Raw genomic sequence first — 10,846 nt, 5'->3', positions numbered from 1 at the left:
CCCACTCACAAAATGTACAGGGTGAGTAGTAATAGGCATTACTCGATTTGGGTATACTACCGGGCGGTCTGGGGGGTATGGAAGCCAAATAGAAAACTTCCATACCCCCCAGTGGTACCCTCTCTCACAAAACGTTATACCCTCAGCACTTTTGTGGGATTTTATAAGAAAGAGCCATCGAATCTTCCTTTCCGGATGAGAATGAGTATACCGGGGGGTCTGGAGGTGGGGGGGGGGGGGGAATACCCCCGAAGCAAATAGAAATCGGAAGATTCTTTTCCTAAATTCATCATCATCATATAATGAAATGATTTGAATATTCGTAGAAATGAGGGTTTCGTACACTGGGGGATATTCCATGCCCCCCCAGACCCCCCGATGATACGTTCTCTCACAAAACGTTATACCCTGAGCGCGTTTGTAGCGGCTTATAAAAAATCATAAAATTTTCCTTTTTGAACTGTGTCGAGTATACCTACAACCGGGGTACCTGGGAGTATGGAATAACCCCATGCAAATAGAAAACTGGAACATTGGGTTATCTATACTCACTTGATTCAATCACACAAACTAAGTGAAAGATTCGGCTGCGCTACATTATGTCTACTTTTTTGAGCAGCCCGCGCACAATCTTAAAGAATGCTCAGACTCTTCAGAACCCTCAGACTCCTCGGATTTCTCAAACTCCTCAGACTGCCCCGACTCCTCCGACTCCTCAGACTCCTCAGATTCGTCAGACTCTTCATACTCTTCAGACTCTTCAGACTCTTCAGTCTTTTCAGACGCTTCAGACTCCTCAGACTCCTCAGACTCCTCAAACTCCTCAGACTCTTCAAACTCGTTAGATTCCTTAGTCTCCGCAAACTCCTCAGACTGCTTAGACTGCTTAGACCCCTCAGACTCCTCAGGCTCCTAACTCTTCAAACTCTTCAGACTCGTTAGACTCCTCAGACTCCTTACACTCCTCCTCCTTCTTCCTTAAGATTCTTCCTTCAGATTCTTCCTTCAGATTCTTCCCTTCGATTCTTCCTTCAGATTCTTCCTTCAGATTCTTCCTTCAGATTCTTCCTTCAGATTCTTCCTTCAGATTCTTCCTTCAGATTCTTCCTTCAGATTCTTCCTTCAGATTCTTCCTTCAGATTCTTCCTTCAGATTCTTCCTTCAGATTCTTCCTTCAGATTCTTCCATCAGATTCTTCCTTCAGATTCTTCCTTCAGATTCTTCCTTCAGATTCTTCCTTCAGATTCTTCCTTCAGATTCTTCCTTCAGATTCTTCCTTCAGATTCTTCCTTCAGATTCTTCCTTCAGATTCTTCCTTCAGATTCTTCCTTCAGATTCTTCCTTCAGATTCTTCCTTCAGATTCTTCCTTCAGATTCTTCCTTCAGATTCTTCCTTCAGATTCTTCCTTCAGATTCTTCCTTCAGATTCTTCCTTCAGATTCTTCCTTCAGATTCTTCCATCAGATTCTTCCTTCAGATTCTTCCTTCAGATTCTCCCTTCAGATTCTTCTTTCAAATTCCTTTGAACTCTTCGGACCCTTCGAAATCTTCGGACTCTCCGGACTCTCCTAACTCTTCGTATTTTTGGATTCTTCTGATTCTTCGGTTTCATCGGATTCCTCGGACTCTTCGAACTCTTCGGATTCTTCAGATTTTTCGGATTCATCAGATTCCTCGCACTCTTCGGACTCTTCAAACCTCGGTTATAGACTAGAAACCAATTTCGAAAAAAAATTCAAAGGGCTGCAACTTTTGAACTAGTAGCCCAATCTTGGAACTGTTTGAAATAATGGATTCTGCAGGCCACATTCTATAAAAAAATTTTAATTCCGGGTCGATCTGAGACAATTTCTTTTTCGGGGCTCAAAAAAAGGCAGTGTATAACGTTCCTTTTTTTCCAAAAATCGACTACACCAAAATTTCTCGGGAAAACACTTTTTCTTATTAATTTGGGTGCGTAGAATCCAAATCAATTCGTACTTTTTCCATCAGACTTCTTAATCAAAAGTTATAGACTAGAAACCAATTTCGAAAAAAAATTCAAAGGGCTGTAACTTTTGAACTAGTAGCCCAATCTTGGAACTGTTTGAAAATATGGATTCTACAGGCCACATTCCATAAGAAAATTTTTTTCCGGGTCGATCTGAGACAATTTTTTTTTCGGGGCTCAAAAAAGGGCAGTGTATAACCTTCCTTTTTTACCAAAAATCGACTGCACCAAAATTTCTCGGGAAAACACTTTTTCTTATTAATTTGGGTGCGTAGAATCCAAATCAATTGTACTTTTTCGATCAGACTTCTCAATCAAAAGTTATAGACTCGCTTCAAACACTTCGGACTCTCCGGACTCTTCGGATTCTTCAGTCGTCAAATTCTTCTGATTATTCAGATTGTTCAGTCTTCAGATTCATCAAATTCTTCAAGTTCATTAAATTCCTCAAATTCAACCAATTCATCAAATCGTTAAATTCGTTAGGTTCTTTAAATTATTCAAAATCTTCATCTTTTTACTCTGCAAATTCGTCAAAATCTTCAAATTCTTCAAATTCTAAAAAACCTTCAAATTTGTCAGATTCTTCAAATTCTTCAAAATCTCAAAATTTCCCAAACACACTGCACTCCAAATTCATCAAATTCCTGAATCGAAATTGTTAAATTCTTGACATTCTCCAGTCTTGAAATTCGTCAAATTCTTCCAACTCTTCAAGGACTGACAATTCTTCAAATTATTGGTTCTTTAACTTCTTAAGATTACTCTAATTCTTTAAATTCTCCAAACTTCACTCTGCAAACTCTTCGCTCTGCAAATTCGTCAAATGCTTCAAACTCTTTAAACACGATTCTTCAAATCTCGAATTAAAGTATGTCAATTTTTTTTTTTAATTCCCCAAGGCCCTTCTATTTTATGGATTTTTCAGACGGTGTACAAAGATTTTGAAGAATTTGAATAACGTGGAAGATCCCATTAACTAGAAGAACTTGAGAAGAAGAATTCCAAAAAGTGGAAAACCTCATAAATTTGGAGAGTATGAGCAATTAAAGAAAATTCAAAATGTGTCGCCATAGTCGAAAATGAGTTCGTGTCGTAGCCGATTTCTATCCTTCGTATCGGAGCGCGGGGATGCGGCATGGCAGCCAGATCTCTCCAAGACATGTGCTTGAGTAAAGTGGATTGAAAAAAATTGGTTGATAAATTTGAATTAAACGAAGAAATGGAAACAAGCATTAGAAAAAACGGAGTAGTCCAAAATAGTCTCAATGTTAATATCAAGAGCTGAACGAATTGAAAGACTATTGAGTTTTTTAAAGAATTTGAGTAGCACAGAAAATCCCACGAATTGGGAGAATTTGAAAACTACGAAGCGTATAATATTCAATAAAGAGAATATTGCGATACGATAGGATATGATATTGATGAGATTGGTTAGTTTGAGGAATTTTAAAGAGTATAAGGAACTATCGGTGAAGCTCAACTGATCTCAAGATTTTGAAGAATAAAGAATTTGAAGAATTAAAAATTTTTTTAATGAAAAATTCAAAATTAAAAAAAATGGAAGAATCTAAAGAATTCTAAAATATTTAAAGAACTTGAGCTTTTTATTAATTTGGAAAATTTTTAAAGAATAAAAATTGCGAAAAATTCGCGTTACCCGGCGTGTACGCGACCTTATCGAAAAGTCGCCCTTGCGTCGAGAACAATCGATAGCATTGCATTGTCAAATTCAAAAAATAAGGACGCGCATTTAATCGAAATTAGTTTCGGAAGGTTTAATTACCTTACCCCCGTTTTCACGGCGCGGAGCGTCGTCGCGAGCGTCCCGCTTTAATTTTTTTTCATGCCAGCGCATCGGCTTTAAGGCGAGACGGGCGATACACCTACTTGTATATCAATGAGTAGGTGGCTATGATATTAAATGGCCAAAAAATAACCTGCGTCGCGACGCTCGCTTTGAAGCCGCGCGGCACGCCATATAATTTTCCCGCTGTCCTACTTCGATGGTCGCCCCGCAATTTGGGGAGAAAACTCGACGGTCTCGCTTTGTAATTTAATAAAGCCCCGAGTTTTTTCCCGTGGTTTACGGTTACATGTAATTTAGCCGGTGGACGTCGAAATTCTAATTCTTGAAGTCCCTGTCCCAAAAGCGTTGCGCGCGCCTGCTGTTTGCACGTGAACCAAAATCGAGCAAAAACTTCAGTGTTTTACGCGGCACCGACGTCTTTTCCACCGCTTTTGTTCAAAGATGATTAGTTAATACGATCGGACGACGTCGCCGTCTAATTGCCAAACCCGCTGGAAGAGTAAGTCGACGCCGACGACGTCTCGGACGCGCACGGAATGTACTGTGATTCGCAAACTTGTGGCTGTGCTAATTTTGGGGGTTTTTGGGAACAAAATGCACTTCTTTGAGTCTTTCGTTAACTACAAGGTATTGGGTGTTTGCATTGTTTTTTTGTACACGTCTCGCACCTTTCTCAAAACTTTGTACACCAATCTCTATGTACCGGAGGGTGAACCACGTGTGAAGAAGATCTTAAGGTAACTCTTAGAATAACGTTATGGCGCCGTCGCGTGAGTGCAACGGTCCAGGTCGGGAGCACTGTGGCACTCCGCGAGAAAATAATTGCGATAAGTGTAATTTTTAGGGGCCGCTTGTGACAACAGGTTGCCTACGGGGGCGAATTAATTTTAGGACGCAATCGATACACTGAGACAGGTACCCCAATAGCTTTCACATTAGTTGGGGTTCAAAGTTCGACGAAATTCATTTTTTTTATCGATTCCGTCTCGATTAGCCCGCCAACGTCTGATGAAACGGAAGGCCGTACCAAGGCGCGCAACTTCGCCAACGCGGAAACCCTTCCAAGGTTTCGTAAGCTGTCGAGAAATGTAAAAGAAAATATTTTTCATTCGCGGTTTCTACCATCCCTGATGGGTAATTCGACCCCACACACGCACACGTGTTCGGCTGTTGCGCCCCCTCCACTCGTCCTGCGGCTACCTTTCGGTCGACGGAGGGACATTTTTTTTCTTTCGGAAAATACTCCTAGTGAAACCACTTATGTGACATTCCTGATATCCTGATACCACAATTTGTTTTTCAGTAAAACTGGAAATCTGTGATCCTGATATAAAATTTCTGCGACCATGAGACAATGCAGCTCGCGTGAAACAGAAATTTGTATCACAAAATCATTGTGAAAACGTATTTTTTTAAATAAATCTTGAAACCTTACGTTTTCTGTGATCCTAATACAAACTGCTTTAAATGCGTGAGCACAAAACGTAAGGGGAATGACTAGTAATAATTGTTAAATTTTCCCATTTCTGCGATCATGATACTCCATTGAGACATTTGTATCAGAAAAGCATAGGATATGAAACCTACTAATCTCTATCAATAATTTTTCAAACTTTCCATTTCTCTGATCCTAATAGAACCATTTTTAAATGAGCGACTTGACCCAGGACAAATTAAGAAGTGAGGGAGCGTCATTAAACTATAAATCTTATTATATTTCTGAGGTCCCAATGCAAAAAAGGAGGCAACGGTTTTAGGTTTTACACGTGCTTGCATTTTTAAACGAGCCTGTTCAAACCTCCACTCATTTCTGTGATCCTGATACCGCATATTTTAGAGGAATCTTAAGGAGACAGTGACCATGATCGATTTCGGTAGCCGTGATATGATGATAAAATCGCACATAAAGGAGAATATTGTGACAGGCGATGATAATACGCGAACTTGTGTTTTTTAGTAAACCTTTCTATGATCTTGATACATTTTAATGGAAAATCTTGAGCATAACACGTGAGAAGATGACTAATAATAATTTTTCACAACCTCTTCGCGTTTTTGCGACTCTGATACTGCAACGTCCCTTGACCCAGACATTTTATAACAAAAAATGTGAGTTTGTTTAACGAGAATTGTATTTAGGAAAGCAGAACGCGCGAGAAAACTAAAACTTCTTCGTGATTCTGCGATTATCATACCACAACCTCCCTTGAAAAAACACCAATTTGATCAAATGAGGAAAAGTGCCTTTTTTAAATAAATCTTGAATCTCCTAATAAAGCGCGAAATCGTATTAGGGAAACAGAACACATAACAAGATTACTAGTAGTAATTGTAGAAGACTTCCCCGCTTTTCTGCGATCATGATACTGCAACATTCTAACACTGGGGGGTGGGGGTGGGGGTATGGAACCTCCCAGCCACCCTATGGTATCAATTCCAGGAAAAAAAGCTCTCGGAATTTTAATAAAAATTCGCGACCAGGAGGTCTGGGAGGTACCCAGACCCCCTAAGGCGTACATCCCAGGATAGAAGAGCTCTGGGAATTCCAATAAAAATTCGCGAGGGATATTCACGAAATATGTCTTTCCTGGAATGTATTTGTTCCATACCTTCAAAAAAATAATAAAAATCTGATGGCCCTCCTTAAAAAATGGTCACAAGTGTAGTGAAGGTTTAAAAATTTGAAGGAGAGGTATTACATACCACCCAGACCCCCGCTGTTAGACTCTCCTCGGAATTGTTAAAATTGAACTGCTAAGGGACATCAATGTATTGGAAAATCGAACACCGAGGGAGGAAGGGGGAGTCTAGGAGGTGTGGAATACCCCCTAGTTCCTTAAGGTATACATTCCAGGAAAGAAGAGCCCTCGAAGTTTCAATAAAATATCGCGAGGGATATTCACGAAATATTCCTTTCCTGGAATGTACATCTTTGTGTGACTGGGAGGTATTACATACCCTCCCAGACTCCCCGGTGTTAGAATTTCTCTCTCTCTCTCTCTTTCTTTTGAAAAAAATCAATAAATCTAATAGGGCACAAATTAATAAATCATATAATCGGAGAGATTCATAGGATTTAGGAACATTCAACAAATTTAGACAAATTCAAAAATTCGGAAAGAATCAACAATTTATAAAAAAAAAGGACGTCATAAAATACGGGAATTCTAAGAAATTCAGAAAACATATTCCAAAAACACAGTAAAATCAGTATAACTAAAAAATTCATTTTTATATATTTTTAATAACACTGTACGCAAAAAATTAAAAAAACAATCAAAAATTTAAAAAATATGAAATCTGGAAGGGCAGCGAAAAATTCAGAAATTCAGGGAGACTCAACAATTCATAAAAATGGACTCTATTTAAAAGTGCAGCACGAAAGCAGGAATATTCCAAGAAGTTTACAAAATTGAGAAAAAAATTCTAGAAATACAGTAAATTCAGGTTTACTCAAAAAATAAAGAAAGTATCGAAAACTAATAAAAATCCAGCGATTTAATAAAAATTCAGGAAATTTGGCAAAATCAAAAAATTTAAGAAAGTTCCAAAAATTGGAACATGTTCAAGATTGCAAAACTCATTTTAGAATAATGCACTAAAAAGTGCACTAAAAAGCAAGTGTACATCAAAAATCAAATCCGTAAAACTTAAAGAAACTTTAGAAACTAAGAATTGAAATAAATGTGATGAAATAGATCAGAAATTAAATTAAATTTACAAAATTCGTACATGATCCACAATTCATACAAATTCAGAGAAATTAACAAATTTTAAACAAATTGAGAAAGACTAAATAAATTAAAAAAATCCGAAAATTTGGAGAATGTTAAATTAGAAAAAATCCTCGCGTACAGAACGTCTGTAATAGTGCACTGAAAAATTTAGCAAATAATACATAAGAATTTTAAAAAAATTAAAAAAACATTTCAAAATTAAAACAAATCATGAAAAGGTGAATGAGAATCCAGCATTTATAAATATTCAAAGAAACTCAATAAATTAAAATTAATAATTCATGTAATCGGAGAGATTCATGAAATTTGGGAAAAACTGAAGAAAAATTTAAGAAATTTAGAAAAATTCAAAAATTCCGAGATACAAGAAATTCAAGATAATTCAAGAAATAAAGGACATCGATAATTCGTATAAATCCAAAGAGATTAAAAAATTGGATAAATTGAAATTCAAAAAATTCGGTTAACTCAAAGAATTTAAAAAATTTCTCAAAATTGGACAATGTTCAAAACTTTAAAACCCATTTTTGAATAATTTTTAAATAACATTTTAGCAAGTGTTCGTAAAAATTCAAATACATCAGACTTAAAAAACATTGATAAACTAAGAATTCAGATAAATTTGAAATTAACTAGGAAATTAAATGAAATTAACAAAATTCGTAGATCTACAATTGATAGAAATTCACAGAAATTTTATAAACATTGGGAAGGACTAAGAAAATTCGACTAATTTAAAGAATTTTGGAAAAACCCGCAAATTGGAAGAATGTTCAAAGTTCCAAAAATTAAAAAACGTCGCGCAGTTCATTCCTCTAACACTAAGAATTTTAGCAAGTGTACGCAAAAATTCAAATATACAAGATTTGTAAAAAATCAAAAAACATACAAACATTTAAAAAAAACTATGAAAGTTGAAAGAAAATCAGACATTTATGACAATTTAAAAAAATCATTAAATTAAAAAATAGGGCACAATATCAAAAGAAATAACTATAATCAGAGAGATTTATAAAATTCGGTAAGTAGTGTCGAGAGAAATTCAAGAAATTTAGAAGAATTCGGAGAGAAAAAACTTCGAATAAAATAAAATAATTCCAAAATTAAGAAAAAAATTCCAATGATTCAAGAAATTCAGGATAATTCAAGAAAACATCCACAATCCAAAAAAATCCACAAAGATTATAAAATTTGAAAATATTTGATATATCAGAAAATTCGACTCACTCAAAAATTTGAAATTTGAGGAAATTCCGAAAATCCCTGGAAAATGTTCAAAAATTCAATTTTAAATAATTTTAGCAAGTATACCAAAAAAAGAATTTGAAAAAAATTTAAAAATACTAAAAGCTGAAAATTCAAAAAAATGCAAAATTGTTTAAGAAAATCTTGTAACACACGAGATTCCCCCCACCCCCACCTACCCGAAATTGCCTCGCCTAATTTCATCCTCCGCATTTTTTTCGATTCGCGCCAACGTCTACACCATGCAGACCTTTTCTGTAGATCTTCTAGTCTCTCTAGTTCTTCACAGACTTTTTGGTGGTCAAAATGAGATCGTCTGCATCCCCTTTGTCTTCCAGTTCGCCTAATGTCCTGTATCCTCCTTATCTTCGGGTTTGGTACTCAAGCTGTTTTGAACTTGAAGCACTGGAACCTTCTGAGCAATATACAGGTTGTCCGAATCTCTATAGAACTAGTTAATAATACAAAATATTGCGGGTGCTAAATTAAATGAACACACTGTATATAACTCGTTGATTTTATCCACTCTTCCCCATTAAATTGCTACAAGGTACAACCTGAGATAGAATTTCATTTCCTCCGCTTTGAGCTTTTGGCATAATGACAACTCGGCGAAACGAGAGTGAAAGTTTTCGCCTCACATTCTCCCTTTATTGCCGGCCGAGGTCAGGTCGGCTTGCGATTATTTCGTGCTGGCTTTGATGAGAGAAAAAATCCCCGAAATTCGAGCGCCTCCCCCCCCCCCCCCCCCAATGCGCAAACCTTTAGTGCCTTCTATTCGTGTTTTGAAAGAAAACATGCTAAAAAATGAAAAAACAACATTCGCTCCCGAACGACGCTGTCGACCGCCGATCTACTCGACGTCGAATTTGGAAGAGCTGAACGTCGAGTACGCTGGCCGTTTGCGTTATGAAAAATTCTGTTTTTCTATTTGTTAAAATAACAGTTTCTTATTTTTTTTATGGATATAAGGACGCTCGAGGTGTATTTCGAGGGAAAAAAATTTTTGATAATCAATTTGACCGGCACCGACGCCCACTCATTAGAAACCGAAAGGAAGACATTTGAATAAGACACATTGAAGGTAATGGGCAATAATGGGGTAACTATATAATATGCCGTTCCGTGCGTCGATCTTCGTTTATCATTTGCGACACGTATCTATCCGTTTCTTTTATTTTACGGCCGTCTACTGGAAGTCTAGCCGGGATTATTGATTCCTCTTCCGTCCTCCTTCCTCCGTAATAATACACGATTTATGTAGGCGTATTCATTTGCCGCCCGCGACCTACGCGATCACGTGTTATAAAAATTCACGTTTTGGGGGTGGGGGAGGTGATTGTCAATTTTTTTCGGCCCCCGCGACCGTAAGTCTGGAAAAACACCCGAAGGTGTATTTATTGGATTCGGAAATCGCGGGGGGCGAAAAAGCATAAAATTTTTTATCCTCTCGAGGGTTAAAGGATTAGCATTACAACGGGGGGGTCGCGATGAGAAATGGACGCCCCGTAAACAAACATCGACAATAAAATTCGGAGACACTATTTACTTTTACGCCACAATTAGAATGGCTTATTTGCGGTGTACGGTTGAGAGGGTTCGCAGCCGCGGAGAAGGTGAGAAGCGAATTATGCAAAAAATTTCATTGTCGCATCGCACAAAGGAGACCTGCTAAATTTAAATCGGGTCGTCTTGCACTCGAATTGATTTATGTACGGGTGTCGGGTGGCCTCAATCGAAATTTACGTAATCGCGACGGAATTAGCTGGGGCAAGTTACAGGGAGGCGGAAGAAATCCCATGTGTCGAATTCTATTACAAGAAGTGAGGGATAATTACCCTTACTTAAAGTCAGGAAACAAAAATTGAAACTCAATTTAATTAATTACATTTCTCAAAAAGAGTTAATTCTCTAGCTAATTCACTGCTAATTTTAATTATAGAGTTGCTAATCACTCTCTACTAATTAATTAGCAAAAGATTTTAGACTTAAGAGACCAATTGATTGGTTCTATTGGGAAGGGGCCAAAATGCCACATTACAGATTGTATTACACGGATAATGG

At 37.2% G+C, this 10,846-nt stretch overlaps 1 protein-coding gene across 1 annotated transcript; it reads right to left on the bottom strand.

Moving 5' to 3' along the window:
* Window positions 1-603: 603 nt before the first annotated feature.
* Window positions 604-1,666, bottom strand: LOC116161419 (110 kDa antigen-like). Its single transcript, XM_031474755.1, has 2 exons — window positions 1,574-1,666; window positions 604-912 (listed from the first exon to the last, which is right to left on the bottom strand). Exons 1-2 carry the CDS (start codon window positions 1,664-1,666, stop codon window positions 604-606), a joined length of 402 nt encoding a protein of 133 aa, XP_031330615.1.
* Between the last annotated feature and the right edge of the window lie 9,180 nt (window positions 1,667-10,846).

This window comes from Photinus pyralis, unplaced genomic scaffold (assembly GCF_008802855.1).
Source record: "Photinus pyralis isolate 1611_PpyrPB1 unplaced genomic scaffold, Ppyr1.3 Ppyr1.4_LG10, whole genome shotgun sequence".
Classification (NCBI taxonomy): domain Eukaryota; kingdom Metazoa; phylum Arthropoda; class Insecta; order Coleoptera; family Lampyridae; genus Photinus; species Photinus pyralis.
Note: the sequence above shows the minus strand (reverse complement) of the source record. Positions and strands in the feature narration are given on the sequence as shown.

Bases quoted from the DNA above. Each gene is read 5' to 3' on its own strand.
- LOC116161419 (XM_031474755.1), bottom strand. From the start codon at position 1,666: ATGAATCCGAAAAATCTGAAGAATCCGAAGAGTTCGAAGAGTCCGAGG. The intron at 913-1,573 runs GTTAGGAGAGTC...TTGAAGAGTTAG, and splicing joins AGAATCCAAAAATACGAAGA to GAGCCTGAGGAGTCTGAGGG.